Source organism: Corvus kubaryi, unplaced genomic scaffold, assembly GCF_017639235.1.
Source record: "Corvus kubaryi isolate FWS band 111438036 unplaced genomic scaffold, C.kubaryi_AGA036_p1.0 37387, whole genome shotgun sequence".
Taxonomy (NCBI): Eukaryota; Metazoa; Chordata; class Aves; order Passeriformes; family Corvidae; genus Corvus; species Corvus kubaryi.
In genome coordinates, this window is record NW_024581129.1 from 419,534 (window position 1) to 442,931 (window position 23,398).

The 23,398-nt window shown below is 41.1% G+C and overlaps 1 protein-coding gene across 1 annotated transcript in view; it reads left to right on the plus strand.

Moving 5' to 3' along the window:
• ABCC1 (ATP binding cassette subfamily C member 1) overlaps nt 1-23,398 on the plus strand; it is a 48,126-nt gene that overhangs the window by 15,427 nt on the left and 9,301 nt on the right. The window contains 17 exon segments of the mRNA XM_042037169.1: nt 2,637-2,698; nt 3,541-3,672; nt 4,683-4,910; nt 5,586-5,763; nt 6,500-6,661; nt 7,322-7,414; nt 8,688-8,891; nt 11,346-11,492; nt 11,865-11,952; nt 12,433-12,502; nt 13,321-13,447; nt 14,547-14,723; nt 15,795-15,962; nt 16,321-16,498; nt 20,727-20,811; nt 21,942-22,080; nt 23,000-23,207. Of these exon segments, the coding sequence (XP_041893103.1) occupies nt 2,637-2,698; nt 3,541-3,672; nt 4,683-4,910; nt 5,586-5,763; nt 6,500-6,661; nt 7,322-7,414; nt 8,688-8,891; nt 11,346-11,492; nt 11,865-11,952; nt 12,433-12,502; nt 13,321-13,447; nt 14,547-14,723; nt 15,795-15,962; nt 16,321-16,498; nt 20,727-20,811; nt 21,942-22,080; nt 23,000-23,207 (2,446 nt within the window).

Here is a 23,398-nt window from a genome sequence, read left to right on the forward strand (position 1 = left end):
CAAAACTGGGGGGAGGGGCTGTGTGTAAGAAAAAAGCACAAAAATACTGTTGCACTCACTGCTGAATAGCATTCCTGAAGGATCAGTTATATGTATTTATATTCAGTAGTGCTGCTGGCAGTTGGTGGGAAATAGTGATTTGAAATGCTGTGCTCCTGGTTATCTGATATGTTCAGTAGGCAGTAGCATGTGGATTCACTTTATTTGAACATGGGGAAGAATTTAGACCTGGAAAGCTTTTGAACCTGGGCAGGTGGCATTTGATTTCTGTTTTTATCTCTCTTGTGTCAAGTAAAAATTTAATCAGCTCAGATTCAAGAGCAGCTGATGTTAGAGGGTGGTTTGGATGTAGACATCTAATTTTACATTGACAGTATCTTCTCTGCATGTGTTCTTAATTATACCGGCTCTATGGTGGGGATCTAAAGTGACCCAAAGGATGCTGGATCATCCTTGCACCACCTCTGGGTTAGATGTTGAGCCACAGTGGGGTGACACTTGCCACTGCCTGGAGTTTGGATGTGCTGAGTTTAGGAACTTCAGTTCTCTACAAGGTCTAATTCTGGTTTGATGGCAGTTAAGTGACACTGACTGGTGAAGGAAGGTGTGAAATACGTGAGGGAGGAAATAAATACTGCCTTTGTAACTGTGGAGAGGGTTCATGACCATTGCACTTACTGAATCCCACAGTTACATTCTCCACCAGTCTGCAGGGTGCCAGGGGTGCTCTGCTTGGCCGTGGCAGACAGTCTGTGTGTGTGTGCCTGCAAGGTGGAGCATATTGCTGAGTCTTTGGATCCTCTTCGTCTTTTGGTTCTTTTCATCTCATTCACGGGTTAAATATATTTGACCAGGATACCATGGGTATAAGGAAACCTTTTCTTCTTTGATCATGGTTGTAGTAATTACAAGGTGCTTTGAGACCACAGTGGTTTATTTTTCTGAGAATTTCTAGGAGTGTCTTTAGGAAACGGGGCAGACTTCAAATTTTAACCTTCCATTTTGTTGGGGAAAAGAGCAAAGAAATCATGTTAGTCAGCCTTAAATTCTGCTTTATTCCCTTTTTCCAAATATTTCCAAACCAGAAATGTCTGTAAGTCTTCAGTAAAATTTTAGTGTATGTTTACTTAAGCCAGCAAACTACAGTGAAATTTTTAAGATGTAGATGCTGATGTATGTAGAAGTCAGACAATGTGTTTTGTATCTTGTTTACATTATGTAAATCCAGACTCGTTAAAACTTTTCTTCATTCTATCTGGCATGAAAGTCAGTAGGATTATTAATTATTTGTGTGATAACTATTTAATTTTATCAAAAGTAGTATTATTTAGAAAGTAATCTAACATGTTTTAATATTTTAAACTTTCACTTATACAAACCAAGTCGAGTTTTTGGTAGTACAAGATCTAGTGGGCTCTTAGATTCAGAGTTTCCACCAGCAAGTAGATTAAAAAAAATACAAAGGAAAAAAAGCAATACAGCATTTTATGTAAAGTTCAGAATATTTTAAAATTTTGGTGTAGTTGAAAGTATTCCCTGTATTTGTTGAAGTAGAAGTCTGTCTGTCAGGAAAGCAGGAGTGGCTGAACTCTCAAAGTTTTGTCCCCTTCCCCTTCTCTAACTTTAAAAACTTTTATTTATTCACTAATTGATGGTATTGGATTTGTTTGCAATCATTTTACTGCAGGTGTTTGAATACTTTGGAGATGTGAAACTCTTATCCCCTTTCAAAAAACAAAAGCATCTGTCTGATACATACTTTTATTGTTCCTTGTAAAAGTTGCAGAAAAGGCTATGTGAAGAAGAGAAAATGCAAGACTGTTTTGTGTAGTTGGATTATAACACGGTGCAGGACGGCACAGTACAGGAGAAGCCAGGCTACACAGACATGAGTTAAAAATGCATATGATTGAAACACTTGGCTCTGGCTCTTTTAGTTGCAATACTCTAGTGATGTTTGGTAACTTCTGTAGATAGAATATCTGAGTTGCTCCAGTTATAGTTGATGATAAAACCAGTGGTTTGTTGTGCCTAAGGAGTGGTGGTAGCATTCCTTAGATGCTGTTCAGAGCTCTGAAAGAGGGAAGAGAGAAATGTGCACAGAAATTCTGCAAGTAAATTAATTTTTCATACCATTGAAATTCTCCCAGCCTTTCTTAATGCTCTTTTAACCCAGCCAGATTAGGAGAGGATGTGAACCTGGAGAGCAGCTGAAAGAGCCAGCCTTTGTGCTGGGTGTAGGACCCGAGCAAGCTGTGCACTGAAGGAGCTGTGCTGAGCTACTTAAGTATAGATACTTTAGTTTCCCATACATATTTGATGAATGAGATGCAGGGCTCCTAAAGGGTGTTTTGGGGTGCTTTCATGGAGTTTACAATTTTTTTTCATTTGTGTATCTGTGTCAATGGAGTCCTAGCACTTCACTGCTAGAACAGGAGAACTGAATTTTTCATTCATGATTAACTACCCAATTAACATATTTGTGCCCTCATATGGTAGCGTACCTTGCATTGACATAGGCACTGAACATGACACCTGGAGAGACTGTCTGGCCACATCTTCTCTGCACTGCTTGTTTCTTTAGGCCCTGCATCAGTCACTTCGCATGTGGATTGATTTCTTTTTCTCTCCTTTAGAATCCATGTCCAGAGTTCAGTGCTTCTTTCCTCTCCAGAATCACATTCTGGTGGATCACTGGGTAAGATCAAGCTCTGCATAAAGCACCAGTTCAAGTTAGATGGCACTTTGGGATCCTGCTTTTAGAGTGAAATTAGCAATAATCATGCAACAGTAATTTTGGTTGTTTTGGTTGGTTGTGTCATAGATTAAAACAATTTTTTCTTCAAATTTGATTAATATTTTTTAATTTCCTTTGTAGGGTCTTTGTAATTTTAAATTTTGACAGTATATATTTAGTGTGTTTGATGAAAGAATATAGTAAAAAATATTCTTTGGGAAATACAAGAAGGTAGAAATTATTTGCTGTATTTAGAGGTTAAGACATTGAAAACCATTACCTCTTTTTGTCCAATGGGCTCTTTTTTTCCCCATTAACTTAATTTTAGTAATGCTATATTATTTGTGAATTAAAACACAGAAACATGTAAAATAATACTGGTATATAGTTGTGGCTGGTACTTGGCCAGAGTTCCAACAGAAAGCTAGATGAAAGGAATTACTTTGTGAAATTAAAGGCTAATAACGATTTTGAAACTTGCTAGGCATGGGAATATTAAGTGCCTGGCTGATTTTCAAATGAGATCACTTTATCCTTTCTTTTATTTTCCCTGAAATTTGAATTCAGTGGCATATCCTGGATCCTTAGATGTTTTGGTGTCTAATTCTCCCAGTAAAGACAGGAGGATGTATGTTTTAGCATCTGGACCTGTGTTGCTGCAGGCACTAGTGCTAGCTGCATCTTTGTGGAGAGCTGGCTTTGTTCTGGGGCCAGATGCAACTGTGTCTATGTATCTGTGTCTGTATATGCATACAAACATTTCTAGTGTTCTTAAATTTATTTGCTAATTCTTTCTAATGCAGGTTGATGATTCAGGGTTATCGGAGTCCTTTGGAAGCCAAGGACCTGTGGTCATTAAATAAAGAGGACAAATCAGAGGAAATAGTGCCAGGTTTGGCTAGAAATTGGGCAAAAGAGTGGTCAAAGACCAAGAGGTAAGTTCAGTTATCCTGGCTTCCAGTTCTGCCAAGATATAAAGGTTTAAAAAGCTCAAGTTACTCAGCCTCTACTTAGAGGTATTTGTCATTTGTTACCAAACCTGCTTTTGTAAGGCCCATGTGGCTGCCTGTGTTTGTCCTGAAGTGTGCACGGAGCAGGAACCAAATAGGGCATTGTGTTCCTTCTTTATGAAGAGCTGCATTGACTTTCCCTTAGTCTTTCATGATCCAAAACTTATTACTGTGACTTTTGATGTATGGGTTTTTTTTCCCTGGGGAGGGAATGTTTGGACACAAACTTCTGTCATGTAATTTAGGAGCTTGGGCTCCCTCTGTAATTGGCAAAGCCTCAGGAGGGTAGTTCAGGGTGTAAAAGTGAGCAGCTTATTCCTTTCTTTTGACTATATAGGGAGTCTGAGCATCTAAGCCAGATGACTAAAATTAGAAAGACTGCATGCCTGCAGTCTCCATTCTACTTTCATCATCCTTGGCTGCAGCAAATAGGAGCACCTTTTCATTGAAGGAAAATTGCGTGCTTGCTTACACTGTGTGTTTTACATACAGCTTGTCCTCAGTTCAGAGCATGTAGTTTAGCATAAGCCAGATGTAAGAAAAGAATGTGTTCAGTCCATTGGGGATATCTTGGCATAAATCTGACTTCAGTCTTTTAACTCTGGTGGTACAGTGAAGCCTTGATTTTGATGGAAGTTCAGCATACTGGGTTCTAGAATAATAATATCCTCTGCTCTGAGCTGTATTCCTCATTCCCCAGGGAAGACTTACAGGAGAGATTTACAGGAATGTTACCTATCCAAGCAAAGAAAGCCATTTCTGAATGGCCAGTTCATGTAGTTACGTTGTGTGATTTAAAACGTTTGACAGTAAAACCCAGTTAAACTATTAAGAATCATAACGAGGTAATTTACATCCTGTTTGTATAGTGTACATTTTCCCAGTTGGCTTTATGCTTGAATAAAGGCTACATTCTATACCTCATGTTTTTCCAGGCAACCACTAAACATGTTATATGTGCCGAAAAAGCAGCAAAAATCAGGAGACTCAAATGGTGATGTGACAGAAGAGGTTGAAGCTTTGATTATAAAACCATCTCAGAAGAGCTCTGAAGCATCTTTATTCAAGGTTTTATACAAAACCTTTGGACCCTATTTTCTCATGAGCTTCCTTTTTAAAGCTGCACATGATCTCTTGATGTTTTCAGGCCCAGAAATTCTGAAGTAAGACCTATATACTTTATTATTGTATTAAAAGTATGTGAACAGGTTTTAAAACATGCTGGTATTTCACTCCCCAAGCTGCTTTGCCTTCAGCTGATGCAATGAGGAAGAGGTGTCATACAAGGGAGAAACCACAGACAAAGGTGATTTTGGTCCATTGGTTTTCAAATTGCAACATCATGCAATAAATGTTTGACTTCTTATTTTCCTTTTTGACACCAGGAAGGCAGGGCAGGAACATAATCAACAATAGCAGGAGAGTTTACTCAGTTCTAACCTGTAATTATTCTGTGCCTACACATCACAGTAGGTGATGCAGCAAAGAGCTGAGGGGCTGGGAGAGCTTGTATTGCTTTGAGCTGAGAAGTAAAGCAAGTGCAAGTGGTTGTATTTCAGCTGGAGGGGATATGAAACTTTTCAGTGTAGCTCCAAGAGAATGCTGTGCGTGTAAGCTATGTGCTACTCCATGTTTCAGAGTGGTATTTAAGGAGGGAGTGATGTGTGCTCATAGAAAATGATCTCTAGTTTCCAAGAAGTTTGCTTAAGTGTTTTATCTAAGTTTGGTACTTTAGGTGCTTGAATGACCCATACAACGTTTGGCATAACCTAAGGGTGTAACCATGACATTTGGTTCTGTTTTCCATCTATCAAAAGAACTCATTTCTCTCCCCACAGGTTGCTGCTCAACTTTGTAAGTAACAAAGCTGCCCCAAACTGGCAAGGCTACTTTTATACGGTGCTGCTGTTTGTTTGTGCCTGTCTTCAGACACTGATTCTTCACCAGTATTTTCATATTTGCTTTGTAACTGGAATGAGGCTCAAAACAGCCATTGTTGGTGTAATTTATCGAAAGGTAGGTGTTTCTTTAAATGTACAACAATGCTGTGACTGCAAATATGCAGTATCTGTGACTGTGAGAATGCATCACTTAAGTCTGAATAATAAGTTAGGAGACTCTGGTATGCTGATTCCTAACTCTTAATAGAAATAAGAGCATGTCTAATTTATAAATAAAAGCCTTTAAGCTAGGGCAGTTTTCTAATTTACTAGTTAATATGCTGCTTCTCACTGTCAAATAAGAAACCTTGCCTCATTAGATTAGGGGTGTGCAGTGCTTCAGTTGGTGCAGAAATTAAGGTGCATCTACATTTACAACTTCATTTGAGATTTACCAGCAGTGCCACCTTACCTTAGAATAAGATGGAACATTTTAGACAGCTGAGGACCAATAGCTCTGTGTTAGATAAATGTGTCACAAGAAATTAAGATTCCACTTCTTACACTAGAACAAAAACACAAAACAAACCTAGTAAATGGTACCCCCAAGCAATCAAACCACCAGCCCTAACCCCAAAGTTTGCTTATTGACTTTAATTCTGTATTAGCTTAAGCCCAGCTGATTGATTCAAACTGTTCAACTTGCATTTTGCCAGGTGTATATGGTAAACAGAGTATGAAGGAGGAAAAGGATTGCTTGTAATTTTAAAGAAGCAGTTCTGTAAAGCAGTTGAATTCTGTGGAGAAAATGCAAATGACTAAGTCTCCCCTCATGTTGTTTTAATTGTTTTTTATTTTTTACTTACATGTAGGCACTTGTTATCACAAATTCTGCTAGGAAGACTTCTACTGTGGGTGAGATTGTGAATCTGATGTCTGTAGATGCTCAGAGATTCATGGACTTGGCTACCTATATAAACATGATTTGGTCTGCACCTCTCCAGGTGATACTAGCACTGTACTTACTGTGGCAGGTGAGCACTGTGTGTTGTTTCCTGTTTTGACTTTGGCAATGTGCTGCTTTCATGGTTCTGTGACTACACACAGCTGTTGTTGAGATCACTGGAGGGTTTGCAGCAGTGAGGGGAAAGTGCTGTTTATTAGGAAGCCATTCAGAGCTGCTTTTGTCACTGCCATCAAGAAGGAAGGCAGGAGGTTCTGAATTCACATCTGAGCTCGTACGGGGAGGATGCAGAGGGGAGCTGTTATCTTTTGAGGCACTGCAGCACCCAGAGTATCTTATATGTCCCTTGATTTAACTAAAAGTTCTCTTGGTTCTAGAGTCACCATGGAAGATGTCTGCTATTTCTGGTTCACATAGCACTGGGCTGATTCTTCTTCAGAAGAACAGACAAATCAGCAAAAAGTGGAAAGTGTTAAAACGTATTTGTGTGTGTGTATAGCGAGCTATTTGGAGAGAGATTGAGCTATATGTACCTCTCAATGGGGGCTATGTATGTTTGTTTCAAAAGTCAAAGTATATAGATATTAACCTAAGCCCCTACTTGATCCTCCTCTTCTTCCCCCAAGCTGAAAACCTATTTCAGAATGATTTTCTGTAGTGTATGCAGTGGTTTGAGTCAAGATTTTGAAAAATTAGTTTGAATAAATGCTTGCAATTATGTACTTTTCAGAATTTAGGTCCTTCAGTGCTGGCAGGGCTTGCTGTCATGATCCTTCTGGTTCCAGTAAACGCTGTGATGGCAATGAAGACAAAAACCTATCAGGTTAGCACCTCTATATAGTGCTTTTAAGAAACATCTGTTCTTTGACTTGCTCCTGTAGGTTTTTCCTTTTATTTTCTCCCATCCCTCTGTCTATCCCTTAAAAAAAGGGAAGGGAAAGAAAGGTCAGAGGTGTTGTGTATTCAGGACAAACAAACTCATGCATTTTTCAGCCTTACAGCTGATCTGTGCATAATGGTCTAAAAATTTGCACTAGTGAAGGCCAAGGTAGCGCTTTAGGCAGCTTCATGAGATGTCCAGTGATTGAATTGGAATTAGTTCAGTTTTTAAATTGCCTAAAAACTAAAGTGCAAATGTGAACTACTGTCTGCTTAATGAACCTGAATGAATGAAATACTCATATTTCCAGTATGTGTAGCTTGTCCTTTTTATTGTTTGCTTCCTGGAGAGATGAAGAAGGGGAAGTCTTAGTTGTTGGCTGTTTTTGATCCCGTGTTGATTTTATTTAGTGGGGATCAGTTTGTTGCAGAGAGCGCACATAAATAAGCGTAGACTCAAATTCAAGTTTTCTCCTGCAAAAACTACTTCCAACAGCCCCACCACATGCTTTGTGCAGACTTCACTACTGACTGAATTTGCTGAATGTCAGAAAAGATTGATATGCTTAAGTGAAACCTTAGTTAGAAGTTCATTAAAACATGTTACAGCATTCGATTCCCACAGGGGAGAGGTAGGGACACCTGGCCTGCCACAGCCACCTTGCCTCTGGTCTGGGATGGCTGTGCCAGTGCATTCTGCTGGCTGCCTCTGCTGAGTCAGCAGCAGTTCAGCTTTGCACTGCCCTCGTTAAAATATTTTAGGAAGATGGAAACTTAAGAATGGCTGAATGGAAAACTTCTTGCCTTAGTACACCATCAGAAAGCCATTGATATTGCTGAAAATGAAGCAAAATCCAGTTTGGTCTAAGGTTAGATGCAAGCTGCACATCTTAGTGGTTTATTTTTTAACTGCATATTGTACCTGAGTCTCAGGGCTCCCTAACGCAGGGTTAATCATACTTAAACCAGTGCCACAATTGTTTTGATCTTGGTTTGGATTTGTAGTTACATGAAGCATTCTTTTAATTGGTTTAAAACGTCTTGTTAATTCTGCATATTTGTTTGTTCAGATAGTATCTCAGATTTCCTGCTTGGGAAGCTAGTAAGCATTTGATGATAATGAGGTAAATTTGCCATTGCAAAATAGAAAGCTCAGAACTTTGAGGTTCTGCCAAGTATTGTGCTCTGTTAATTATTTTTTGCAATGTTGTTTTTAGGTGGCTCAAATGAAGAGCAAAGACAACAGAATTAAGCTGATGAATGAAATTCTCAATGGGATTAAAGTTCTGAAACTTTATGCTTGGGAATTAGCCTTCAGAGAGAAGGTATTAGAGATCAGACAGAAAGAACTCCAAGTCCTAAAAAAATCTGCTTACCTTGCTGCAATGGCAACCTTCACTTGGGTTTGTGCTCCGTTTTTGGTAAGTGAAACAAATCTAGAAGTCTTCTCTCCTTTTTGGGGTTGTGGTTTCCAAGGCAGCACTTGAGGACTTCTTTTGGTTTTGTGTTTTAATGAGTTGAGTCAAAATGCCCTCCAGAGTGGTGGGTGATGGAACACTTAGGGGTCCACTTCTCTATGGAAAGGCACTACTGTTTTCTCTGAAACTCAGTAACATTCAGGTTGGATGTATTCTAGAAGTTAATGGCCAAAGTATTGGAAATTAAAATCTCCTCTGCATCCCCTCCTATTTTTGGTTGAGTACTTGAGGAACCTAAGATGAAAGGTATGGTCAGATTTAGGAGAGTAAAAAAATCCCTTACTTCAATGTGTTTCTGAGAGCATCAGGCCCTTACATAAGAGTTCCTGGTTAAATGGGATGTTGTGCTCCAGGAGTGACTCTGGCCAGGGTTCTCCAGCATCTGTTTAAGAACAGTGTGGAAGAGGCAAAGCCATTGTGTAGCCTGAGATGGCTTCAAATTCTTTAAAAAAAAAAAAATCCACGCTACGTGAAACATCCTTCCTGTGCTTGTGGTTAGCTTACATTTCAACTAATACAAGGGAGAGAAGAGTGAATCACATCAAAATTGCTTCAGACCCTATTAGAACAAGGGGCCAGTGCTCTTGTCTGCAGAAGCAATTAAAAGCCGTGCCTACATTAGGATAAAATATGTGCTGTTCCAGTTGAAGGTGTTTAAGTGTACTTTCCAGCCTCAGATTCCTTCCCTGCAAACATTTATAGAGTTTACATTATGCTCTAGGCATGATGAAAGGCAGAGAAGCAGTGCCCTGGGTAGGAAGCATCAGCTGCATTCTTAAGTGAATGCTTTTCTAAAAGAAGTCTGAGATTATCTTAATATAAATACATTATTAAATGAAATTTCTAAATAAAACTCTGCAGGTGGAGTCCCTGATGCTGTTCTGTGGAGCCTGAGAAGACAGATTGGTTAACGTGTAGCTCTGCTCCAGCACACACGGGGGTTGTGTACCTGTGGCTCCACGGGAGCTTTGCCACTGGGGCACAACCCAAAGTGCAAGGCTGCTCTTCAGCATCTTGTTTCTTGGATGTTTGGGGTTTTTTTTTTGTATATTTTGATTTAAAAAAATTATTGCAAATGCCTACTTGAAAGCACTTTTGACATTCAAAACTTTTATTTCCTCTACTCTTTCCTCTCTTTCCATGGCCAGGGTTTTTAAAAACGCTGTTTAATAACAGTGCCAGGGTACTCGTTTTGCAGTACCTCCCCTGCTGCTGTGTGTGCTGATAAGGGTGTATTTCAGACTAATTGCTGGCAACACCAGCGCAGACATGCTGCTTGTGAGGTTATTCTTTGGACCCTGTTTGTTTCTGATCTCCATGGGAGGGCTTTCTCCCTGGGATGTGGTTGTCCAAACTAAGGGCTGTACAAACAAGCCCCTGTACAAGGCGCAGCTGAGACAGCTGCTGCACCAAGAACAATACATGTCCTCACAGCAGTCAGATTTTTTAACAGAAATAACTGATGTCTTCAATGGATGCTGTGCTTAGATGAGACTGTTCCTTCGGTGGAGAGCTCATTATCTCAAGTCTTTTAGGAGGAGCGATGCCAGAGGTTTATCTACCTTGATTTCTTGTTTTAAGTGGCAGTCTGTGGGAAAAAGCTGCTGGATCTTGTGATATACTGAGGTATGAGTGGTATTATCACAGAAGAAAACACTATGGAGGGAATAGTTCTGAAAGTAAACATCTGGTTTTACTTAGTTTGGTTTAATTTTACTATAATTTATTCAACACATTAAAAAAAGTATATGGATGTTTGGAATTATTTTTATAGCTTAGGACTCATGATAAAAATGGTTCCGTGTAATTTTCTTGTTTCAGTATGAAACTGAAACAGTTCACAGCAGAAAATTGTAGTTACTAAAAGGCTTCATCTTTGTAATGCAATAACATTTCAAGTTTGTTGGAAAATGGTCTGTCCATAATAAAGTGGGCTGTATTTGGAAATCTAGGGTTGTGGTAGTCTCTACAAAATATAAAACAGGTTTGTATTGGGACGCTTCTAACTCTTCTGTCTATATATGTTACTGATCTAATATCTGATACTATGAGGAGTGCCTTAAAACTGAAGGAGATCAGGAAAAAAGACCAGTGATCATTTCTCTACTTACTTTCTCCTACTGTGTGACCTGGGACATTTGTGCTTTCGCCTTTGCTACGTGAAGAAAGTGAGCACTTAACCACTTTTCCAAGAGGAGCCATCTACTTCTTTTTACAACAGCAGATTTAAATCATGTGTTCCTTTTGCAAAAAGTGTTGTCAGGAACAAGAAAGTTGTCAGAACATTCTTCTTTGTTTGATTTATAGTCTTCTGATTCCAGTTGTCAGACTGTGTACTCCTGACTTGGTGGCTTTAAGGCACGTTACCCTCACTGTAACCCTTACATTTTGTTTCAGGTCGCCCTGTCCACATTTGCTGTGTATGTCATGATAAATAAGAACAACATCTTGGATGCTCAGAAGGCCTTTGTTTCTCTGGCATTGTTCAACATCCTCAGGTTTCCACTGAACATGCTTCCTATGGTCATCAGCAGCATAGTAGAAGTAAGACTTCAGTCATTAACAGGTGTTCCTGTGCAGAAGGAAGGCCCTGGGTGGAAAGATAACATTCCCCTGCTTAGAGAATGACCGCTGGGGAAATTTGGCCACCTCTGGAAGGGGCCTTGCAGTTCCTGTGTGTTAAGTGCTGTGCAAGTGAAATAATCCCAGTTATGGTGGATGGGTGTTCCTGACATCACCCATATTTCTTGTGGGTTGGGAAGTGAAAGTTTGATGACTATCCAAGCAACTATGCAGTGGATTTAAGGAGGGATTAGGAGTGCATAATAATGATACAATGTGTATGTGGCACAAAACAGTGAGCACTTAAATGTAATAAGCAGAGTATAAATAGTTCTGCATCCTTTTTCCATGCAGGCCAGTGTCTCCTTGAAGCGCCTCAGGGTGTTCCTGTCTCATGAAGAGTTAGATCCTGACAGCATAGTCAGAGGTCCCATAAAAGAGGGTGAGTTTCTTTGCCTATTGCAAATAATTGTGTACAGGTTTGGGTGGTTTCTTTTGCATTCTATAACAAATTTATTGCATTTTTGGTGGGTTTCACTGATAAATTTGAGCCAAAAAACAGAGACGGGAGTTTGTAAAATGAAAATTATGTAAAGGTTCTTCTTCCTTCTCAGATAGTTTCTTTCCTCTCCACTCCACAACTGATTTTGCAGTGCTAGAGATGCAGCTGATTTAGTTGGTATCTCTGTGTAGCTGACATTCATGTACCTCTTGGTTCCTGAGTAAGGGTAAGCTTGGAACCTCTGCTAAATTCGGTAAAAGCAGAACACAAGTTTTTGGTAAGCAGTGGGTTATTGTTCTGAAAAAGTAGATTTATACCTCTGCCCGTGTGTGTTTGGATTGACTTCTGTGGCAGGATCCAGAGCACACAGTTTAGCTGCTTGCACTGGTACTTTTATAAATATGAGTTTTCTCTTTGCAGCTGAAGGATGCATTGTTGTGAAGAATGCAACGTTTAGCTGGGCCAAAATGGATCCTCCTTTGCTGAATAGGTAGGGATTGGTACCCTTCATTCCACTCCATAATCTTTCTGCATCACAAATGAGCTATATTTGAGTTATAGAGTACATATGGAGAAGAGTTTGTTGCCATAGAGAGAGAACAAATAACATCAGTTCTATATATTTTTTTTTTTTGATTGGGGCTTTGTGAACTAGAGGGACTTTGATTTTATTGCATTTATGGAATGCGTAAAGGGTGGTAGCAAGAGATGTAGGGATGGAGGAAGAGAGAGCTGCAGGGCATTCCGGGCTCTTGCTGTGTGCTGCAGGTGGGATGAGCACAGCTAGAGGATGCAGCCAGCTCTGGTCCCTCCTGTTTGCCTGTATCCCCAGGCTCCGTTTTACAGCCTGATTCTCACTGTACTCTGCTATCCCTGATCCCGGGCTGCAGAAGGCAAACAGTGATGCAGCTACAAGCTGTGTCTTCCCTGTGCCCTGTTCCCTTTCTTAACTTTGGCTGCTTTTTCTTGGGCCTTAAATGGCAAATTCTTTGGGACAAAAATGCTGTGTTTACATGTATGTTCATAGAACACTTGAGAGAAATCTTGGCAAGGCTGGGTCACAGTGCTTTTTTTTCTTTCTTTTTTCTTCCCCTTTTGACTAATTACATATTAAGATGCTGTGTTCTAAATATGAGGAGAACTGGGTGCTTTCTGAATGAGAGGTTTGGATTTTCAAGCAGTTGAAATTTCAGCACTGAGTCAGTATTTGCAGTGGGTGTTCACACTGCAGCTGGTTTTGGTTGGGCAGTTCAATAACTACTGGGGTGTGCCAGCAAGCAAGGCTGAATTATGTGCACTTTATTTCAGCATTAATTTCACTGTTCCCGAAGGCTCCTTGGTGGCTGTTGTTGGTCAAGTTGGCTGTGGAAAGTCTTCACTGCTGTCTGCATTACTGGGGGAGATGGACAAAAAGGAAGGCTACGTGGTTGTCAAGGTGTGACATGCCTGAAGAATTGTTCAGCTGTTTGTGGGTAGTGCCAGAGGGTTTCTAGATTTCCAAGTAGTGTGAAGAGGGAAGAGAGAGCGTTTCAAATGAGTGCACTTTTTAGCCTGATTTCCTGGCAAACCATGTATATGCCTTAGCTTGCACTCTGTGTAATTGCTTGTTAAGCCTTGACCCCACAGCATCCAAATCTGTTGGTGTCAGATTTAGTCACATAAAACAATGGAGGTGTCAAAGATGAGTGTTCTGGTGAGTCTTGTTAGCAGCTGCGTATGAGATGGGGATACCCTGTTACATATTCTCTGAGGAAGAGCAGTATTGGGCCCTACCTTCTTAGACATCAGAGAATTACAAGGAGAGAGGGTGCACCCAGAGACCTGAATGTGGGAAAAGCTGCTGTTGCAGTTCGTTTGTTCTTGGACATCAGAGCTGCACAGAGCTAACAGAGAAAAAAATGACCTGGAAAGAAAATTACTTTAAGAGCAAAACAAATACGTTCCATTTGAAAGTCTGTAGGTTTGGCCACCTTCAAAATTGTTGTGGAAAAATAAAGTAGTTGAGATCTGAATCACTAATTATTAGTGCAGAAAGAGAAGGCAGAACTGATACTCAAAGCAAAATACTCTGTATTATCTCAGTCTCTTCCTTTGAAGTGACTTTTATATGAAAACCACTTCCTCTGCTTTCTACAGAAATCTCTTGGCAGGGGTACATTTGTTAAAACACTTGCATTCCAGATTAAACTCTTTTGTGCAGAACATAATTTATAATTATATGAAAGAAGTAATACTTTTGACATGCAGTAATTGTGCAAATGTTCTCTAAGCAAATGTTTCCTCCAGGTTTATGTTAATCATATTTTGTTTGAAGTCCTTTATTTTCCACCAATGCACTTTGATACATTCACTTGTAGAGAGGATTATAAAAATAACATTTTGGAGGAGGTGGTAGCCCAAGAAGTACTTTGTTTGGAAATGACTGTAGGTAATTTGTGAGGTGATTAGCACTGCCTGCCTCACAAAGCCCTGCTGTGCTTTGACTCTCTGTGCAGACTCTTAGTCTAAAGTACTGAACTTTACTTTTCTTGCAGGGCTCTGTAGCCTATGTTCCTCAGCAGGCCTGGGTCCAAAATGCAACTCTGGAAGATAACATTGTCTTTGGAAGGGAGATGAGTGAGAGCCGGTACAAGCGTGTGATCGAGGCCTGTGCACTGCTGCCTGATGTAGAGATTCTTCCTTCAGGAGACAAAACAGAAATAGGAGAAAAGGTATTTCAATACCCACTCCACCTTTAACAGTGCTATTGCTTGTAGTTAAGGCTGTGTGACTTCTATTTTACTTTATCTCAAAGTTGTATTGAATTTAAAACATTCAGAGCAGAAATCCTCTAGAATAAGATGCAGATTTGAAGTGTGTTTTCCTTCTCTTTAAGCCTCAAAGGGGAGGAAGGAAACCTGTCCTCAGTTAGGAATGTAAAACCATCTTGTAGTGACAGTTTTTAATTGTCTCTAAGTTGCTATGGTCATAAAGCTGAAAAATATATAGAAACAGGAAGAGAAAAATCTTCTGAACACTTCAGTTTCATTAAAAACAAGCAAACACCCCTCCAACCCCAACCTCCCCCTGGAAAATCCAAACCACAGTTCACACAAACAACCATCACCCCGAATCTGGCCCTTGGTTACTGAAGCAGGGGTGGTGTGGGGTTTGGGAACTCGCATGGATGTTGCAGTGCTGTGCTGTGGAAGCAGGAGCCGGTGCCCTGTACCAGGAGCTGGCAGGGGGTGTGTGTGTGGCTGCTGGGGGTTCTCTGAGCTGCTGCCCTCAGGTACTGGCACATGTGCTCTGCCTGCTGGCAGGGTCCAGGTGGGCTGTAGCTCCCAGCTGTCCATAGAGCTGGCAGCCCCACATGCAGTAAAGGTGCAGCTTTATCTTCCTCATTGGTCAGCAGGCCAGTCACATTGTAGAGCGTGAAGAGAGTTTGCTTCCTAAATCAGAGGCAGCAGTGCAGAAATAGAGCTGAGAAGAAAAGTAGCTTCTGATTGTACAGAGTTAGGTAGGTCAGTCAGGGTTAATTGCTTTACAAGACTAGCAAACTTTTTTTTTTGACTAGCCCTTCACTGTCAGTGAGAACAGAATAGATGTGCTTCCTTCCAAGAGGATTGTGACTGATTGCTTATGCTGTTGTGGTAATGAAATTATTTGTGGAGATCTGTTCCATGCAATGTTGAAATTCCTCTAATTTAAATAAATCACCTATGACTTGTGTCTTTCCTGAGCTGTATCAAGACATCATCTTTCAGCTGTAAATAAAGGATCACGTTTTCTTGTTTCCCCAGGGTGTGAATTTGTCTGGAGGACAGAAACAGCGAGTCAGTCTTGCTCGGGCAGTTTACTGCAATGCAGATGTCTATTTACTTGATGATCCTTTATCAGCTGTTGATGCTCATGTTGGGAAACATATTTTTGAAAAAGTTATTGGGCCGAAAGGAATCCTGAAAAATAAAGTATGTTATAATGTCTCTAGAGAATGCTTTTTCTTGGCTGAGTTCAAATAATTACAAGTTTGTCAAGTTGCATATTTAGGCTTTTGTTTCTAACATCTGAAAAATGAAAGAATCCTTCTGCAATTTTTAGAGGACTTTATAAAGCACTGAGATTTTTGTTGTGAAAGGTGCTTTGGTTTCTGTAATTCAAAATTATTTAATGGAAAAATCAAGACAATTTTCTCTTAAAAATGCTGCATGCCTGGCCCTCATTACTATTCTATTATACACAGAATTCAAGCAGTAAAGAGCAGTAGTCCAACCATGGTATTCACTAGCTGAGATGATAGAAACCCTTTATTTCTCTTTTGCCTTTTAGACTCGGGTTTTGGTAACCCATGCAGTCAACTATCTGCCTCAAATGGATACAATTCTGGTAATGACTGATGGAGAAATCTCTGAGATGGGCTCCTACCAGGAGCTGCTGCAGCAGGATGGGGCTTTTGCTGAGTTTCTTCGTACATATGCTAATGCTGAACAAACCATGGAGAACAGTGGTAAGCTCACAAATAAACTCTCTTGATGTCTGTTGTCTTAGTAAGGGAGTCCTGTTAAAGGAAAAACCATAGTACTTTCTGTAGGTAGGAAAGTTAAAAGAAATTACTATTTCTTGTGATTGCCTGTATAGGTAGAGGTGCTTATTTCTTGAGGATGTTGAAGGCTGTGAGGTTAAACACACATTCTTTCTTAAAAATAGGAAAATGTGTTACAGATCTGTAGTAAAATTTCCTCTCAGTGCAAAATTCAGATGGTAGTGAGACTGCATGAAGGCCAGCTGGGGTTTGTGCACCCTTCCTGTCTCTGTTAAGATGTGTCTTCTTTATGCAGCTAATTCCTTTGGGGATGGGGAGGAGGAAGAAGCGGCTCAGTGCTCTACCTGCTGTCCTTGACTCCTGCTTCTGCTTTACAAAACAGCTGTAGAGTTGCACTGGTACAGGAATATACTTCAGATTTATTTTTCTTTTATCTACAGACAGTTGCAGTATTGGATTTTAATAGGGGAACTTAGTCTTTGCCTCCAGCCTGTTTTCTTCACTCTCTTGCCTGTGGTGATTTCCTGACACTCCTGCTGAGAAGAGCAAGCAACCCCTGCACTGTGCTGGCTGGGGTTAAGTTGTGTTTGGTAGCACATGCTGAGTGCTGCAGACAAGGCTTTGGGAACAAGGAGGGGCCTCTGAGGCTGCTTTTTGCTTTGTCTTCTATTTGGAAAACTGTTGGTTCCTTCCCATTCCCTAGAGGGAACACAGAGGTGTTTTTTAGTGTACTCCTCACATGTCCATCATGGGCAAAATGGAAATGGTGCCACATTTACCTGCACTGATGCAGCTGGGAAGTGTTAAAGAGGTGTTGAAGGGCTTCCTTTGGCAAGGAGCTGCTCCTGGTGCTCATGTCAGAGTTGCCTGTGGGAGGGCTGTGATGGTCTGCCTTGCTCTCCGAAGCTCTACCTCTGAAACCTCCACTGATTGTTCCAGGCTGCCAATTTGCATTGTGCCCCTGGGGCAGCTCTCTAGGTCCAGGCTGGCACCAGGCTGCCCCTGGAGTCAGGAATGGGCAGGGTTTGTTTCGTGCCTGTGCAAGGTGGCATCTTCTCCTGGCTCCCTCTTCCAAGGAGCTGGATTTGGGGATGGTCTGTCATCTCGAGGCTCAAGCTCAGGCTGCCCTGCTGTGTGCTAGCATTCCTCTTGGAAAGTTCTTGTGGTAGTCCCAGCTGTTGCTCTGCAGACTGGGATGCTGGTTTGGGTGGATGCTTTAAGCAGCAGGTGCTGCATGGGTGGGTGTCTCACTGTGGAGACCTTGTGGGAAGAGGTTCCGTGGAAGCAGGATCAGGTTAACTTCTGTGTATGTTCTGTAGGTGCTTCTGTAGCTACTTAGGGCACAGTCAGACTTGTTGCAGTCTTCAGTGTATGTGAAATTTGTAGGCAAATAAACTTTCTCTGTGCTTCCCTAGGCAGTTAACAAGTTGACTTTAATATGAAGATTTGCCTCATTTAATAGTCTTGTTCTTTTAGTCTTTGTCTTCTCCCATTTTCAAATGTGGAAAAGTAGGTTTTGAAATCCTTTTCATTAAACTAAATTACTTTATTTTTCCATTTAATTACTGAATTTTCTTTTGGAAAGTGAGCCAGTGCTTTATCTTCTGCCATGGTTCTCTGCAGTTTTCTAATAAGAAGCACTTCTAACTTCAGTATGACCCTGGTGATCTGGAGTGGATTGCTGTATCACAGGGTTGGCCTATTTGCAGCATATTTGTTCATCAGTTCCACTCAAGTGATCTTCTGCCAATGGTAAAAAGTGAAAAGTAGAGTAATTTCTTGTCTGATTCACAGGGATGATATTCATGTTTATTGAATGTGTAAAGGTCGCTATTACTAAGAATCACAGGCTCTTGGATGGACACAGGAGTCTGTGACAGGAGTCAGACTGAGTTGGCTGGAGGGTATCTGCACACCCACTCCTAAAGGGAGGCTCCCTCGTGTCTGAAGCTCTGTGTTGGCAGCCTGAGAACACTGTGGTTTGGTGCTTTCTGGCTGGAATGCATCTGCTCTCCTAGGGTGGGAAAGCCTCTCCTCCTACCCAGCCCCTGAGGTTTGACTGCAGCTCTGGTCCCTGTTGCCTCCCAGACTTTTTTTCTCGCTTTGGGATTCCTGAGGGTTACCTGTGCTCTACTGCTGCCTTTCCCATCCTCAGCTTCATGGGGTTTCTTCTCTGTGTGGGAAAACTGTGTTTGTGGCTTGGGATTAAAAATAGGTCAATTTCAGCAAACTTGATTCTGCCTTGGGTTTTGTGGTTTAGGTTATTCTACTTGGATGTGTGGTTGTAAAGATTGAAAATGGTAGAGTGTGTTCTGGAAAAAAGTTAATTATATATGCTTTTAGAGTCAGATCCTTCATTAGAAGGAATGATTCGACCTCTGGAAACAGGTAACTGTTTGCCATGTGGCTTTATATTAGTGCTTGCCTTGGAGAGTAATATGAGTAACTGCAGTTTATTTACAAGAGACTGAGTCATTATTAGAAGAATTTTATCTGCACAGTGGAAGGTATTTGCATGGTTTGCATGTCCTTGTTTGTGTGAGCTGCAGCAGTTGGTGTGGCAGCTTGTAGGTAACTCAGCAGCAGCAATTCTGTATCTGAAAGGCTTCCATGAGGAAGCTTTAAAGATGCACCCTGGACCTAGAAATGTAGTGAGTGTACCAAGAGAAGCGTCATTCAGAATTGAGCCCTGAGGGTCCCTTTTGTTCTCAAATGTGTATTCAGTACTCACAGCTATTCCCTTTTATAATTTCTGGGTACTTTTTTCTGCAAAACCCTCATTAGTGGGGTTATAACCTAAGTGCACGTGTCAGATTTACTATGGCAGTCTTGAGCATTTTTTGTTCTCAGAGCTAAAAATGGTATAAGCAAGAAATCTTTGTGGCCTACAACATGAAATTAAATTTGAGCTTTTAGGGGAGGATGGTTTATTTGTGGTTTTGTTTTCTTCAGCAATGTTCTAAAGCAGTATGTCACTGGAATGCTTGCTGTTTTTCATATGGGAGCCTTTCAAAACAAATGCTGTCAAGTGCTTAAAATAACTAGCAGTCCCATCTTGGTTGGTCCTTATTCATATGAATAAGAACTCAGTTACTGAACTTTTTCACATTCTCTGCATTTTGTCTTTGTTAAGACCATGCTGAACAATTTATCTTTGGGTTTTTAGAGTAATGGACCAATATTCAGTTTGCAGACTGGAAAGGAAAGCAGTCCACAGTTAATGTGCTGATGATCTGTTTTTATGCATATATGTGCTTTAGTATAAAAACATGAAAATGTCAGACTCTAGATCTACACAAATTTTCCTGAATATCTTTTGAATATTTTCAGGTGGGTATCTTTGCATAAACTATGCAGAGCCTTTAAAAATGCAAAACTCCTTGTTGCAAATTCCAAATTAACTTTCACACATGAAAATAGAGTTCCATTTACTGACGGCTAACATTTCAGGAGTCAGACATTTGGTTTTTATAAGGAAAAGTGTCATAACCTGAACCTAGAAGTTTTACTCATGGCACTATAGTACACTGAATTAAATTGTTCAAAAAAGGGTGCTATTTCAAGCTGACAGGTTTTCTGGAGTGTGCCACATCTTGGTACAAGCGGGATGTTGTGGGATAACAATTCATGGAAAGATCTCTTGCTTAAAGTCACCTGATTCCTACAGTTGCCTAAAACACCAGGCTTTTGCACGTTTCTTCCTGCTCAGCTTTGCAGGAGGACTCAAAGTTACTAGCACGTGCCTGCTGTTCTTACAGCTTCACTCCATCGTTTACAGAATGTCTTCTCATTGCATTTTAAAATAAAAATAATTTTTAACTAACTATGTAGGAACTGTGGTTTGACAAGGAGTGGCTGGAGTGTTGGGTTTTTTCCCATGGAGTGGGTCACATGTGACTTGGTGTTGCATGCTTGAACATAAAGTATGTCCTCATTATTGTATTACGTTATCATTACTGACCTACATTTTCTAGAAAAATAAATGTTCCCTGTCCTGGCACTTAACCCTGTTGGGGGTTGAACTAAACTGATTTGTACACCTGGTCAATTTTCTGTTATTATTTGTAAATACTTGTGTTCCCTGCTTCGTTTGCATATTAAGACTGCAACTGGCAATTCAGATTGAAGTGAAATGCTTGTGTCTCTTTGCCTAACCATTTTCATGTTTACTTTTACTTTTTCACCCTCTCAGATACAAGTAGTCCATCTGCAAAGGAAGGCAAGCCTATAGAAAATGGAGTCCTTGTGAATGAAGGCCCTGAAAAGCTTATGCATAGGTGTGTATTCTCCTTTATTTTTTTCTTCCTCTTGCCCTGCATCCTTTCAAACCAGTCACTCAGATGTGAATAAACAGTAATTTGATGGTCATGGTATTTGTTAGAAGAAAATATATCATGCTGGATCCATCAGCATGAGACAGGCAAAGCTGCTGCTGCTCTGTGGTTCCAGGTCCAGCAGTAGGAAATGCTCCAGCAGGCACCTGGAGCACCCACATAAGCACAGCACCACGGGGCCTCATCCAGGCCCCTCTCTGGCTGAGCAGGACAAGGTTTGCTGGTGGGAACACATTACTCGTGTCCATACAAGCTGGATCTCTGCAGTGGGTGGGCTCAGTCTCTGTCTGTGTGGGAGCTGCCCCTGGCACGTGGCAGTTGAACCTCTGGGGCTGCAGCCCCACTCCAGGCTGGTACAGGCTGTTGCACGTTTGTGTCTGCACACGCACAGCTCTCACAATACTCCTTCCATGTGAAGAAACTCTTGTGTTGTAGCAAGATATTGTGGGTTTGGCTTGCATAAAAGGGAGAGTGTTTTACTGGCTGGTCCAGCTTTTGTGTGTGTTCCCAAGGCTTCTGCATTTGACTGCTGTCAGATGGGATGAAGTGCCAGGTGGACCTTTAGTCTGACCTAATAGCAGCTGCTACTGTGCTTGCAAGTCACTCTGATGATAGCTTTCCAAAATCATCTCCTAGTCTATGCCTTATTCTTATGGGACTCTAGAGACACTGTATTTCTGGAAGCTAATGAGTGCCTGGGAGTTAAATTGCTTTTTTTGAGGTGAGTGCAGGTACCCTTTTTGCACTCCAGCTGCTGCTGTGCTGATGATGAGGTTTGGAAAGGCTGGTCTTGATGTCACAGAGCATTTTTCTTTCTGGAGTGGGATTGTGCAACCAAGACTTCTTTATCTGTCGACTTTATCTGTTACTTGCACCTGAACATGAGTACTTGGGACCAGTGCACTGAGGGGAGGAGGGAGGTCCGAGTAACCTCTGCCCTGTGATGGCTGGTTAGGACATCTCCATAGGAGTGTAAACCACTGACTGGGAGCTGTGCACTGTCAAAGCCCAGTTGTGAGATAAACACCTGTCCTATGTCAAGCTAAGACTGAAAAATAAATGTCTTCAAACAGGCAACTCAGTAACTCTTCAACATACAGCAGGGACACTGGGAAGCCACAACAGCAGAGCAGCACAGCAGAGCTGCAGAAGCCACTTGCTGAGAAGAATTCCTGGAAACTGATGGAAGCTGACACAGCAAAGACTGGGAGGGTAAGGTCTCCAGTTGCCACTTCCTGTGCCCTCGTTCAGTTTTGGAAAAATCTGTTTCAGAAGAAAATAACTTCTGAAGACCATGTAACTGGTGTGAGAACAGGCTGAGTGAATTCTTGAACTTGCTGCTTGTTGTGTAATACCTGATGGAAGTGTTGCCGTGCCCTCTGCTCCCGAACTTGAGCCCCGTGTTTGCCTGTGGAAAGAATGTCAACACAAAACTTCTGTGTGAGATGATGGGTCTGACCACATCAAAGTTTAGAAGGAGAAATGAAAACCTTGCAGCTATTTCTTGGAGAGGCTATGACAAATTAGGTGACCTAATGAAAACTGCCCTTCAGTGTAAGGGGCTGCAATTGAGTCAGATGAATTTAAGGCAAATTTCCACTGTAGACATAAGTATCTAATCCCAGGATACCCAGGGCTTTTTGGGAAACCTGAGACTGGGAAAGTGGCAGTTAACACCTCCTAGCAATGTTGCTTGAATCCAAGCGTGGATTGCTTGTTGTTGGTTGAAGATAGATCATAGGATAGAAGCCATGTGGAGTAAGGGTTGGTTTGAAGGCTTTTTAATCTTGTGGTACAAAGAGAGAGCCAGAAACTGGAGCTCCTCAGTGAAGTTTTTGGCTCTGCTACTGATGCTCTGTGTTACTTCAGGCAGCTCCCTCCCTACTCCTCCCTTCCCTTGGATGACAAGGGAAGGATGATGTGTGCCTCCCCTGAGGGAATGTTGGATTTGGCATGTCTCCATGGAATGCTTTGCAGCATGTGTTCCCAAGCAGTGGCTCTCCAGAGTGCAGCTGCTGTGTTTTCATGGCCTGATGGAGGGATACTGACTTTAAATAGGTGTTGGAGAAGGGGGTGTTGCTGCTTTGAAACTTAGCTGCAAAATGAGTATTTCTTTTTGTCTTGTCTTTAGGTAAAGGCAACAGTGTACTGGGACTACATGAAAGCAATTGGAGTCTTTATGTCTTTCTTGGCCATTTTCCTCTTTATGTGTAATCATATAGCCTCCTTGGCTTCCAACTACTGGCTGAGTTTATGGACAGATGATCCTGTTATCAATGGGACACAGCAGAACACAACTCTCAGACTGGGAGTATATGGAGCACTGGGAATTTCTCAAGGTTTGCTTGGTCTTGTGTATTTTAAGATTTGCTGATTCAGTGTTTCTAATGCTCTTGGTGCCTGCAGCAGCATTTTGCTAAGGATTTGAGTGTGGGTTTTTGTAAAAGATGAAAAACCTGAATTTAAAAAACACCAAGAAAACCAACCTATGAAATTATTCAGTTAGTAAATGCGGTTTTTCTTTCATTTG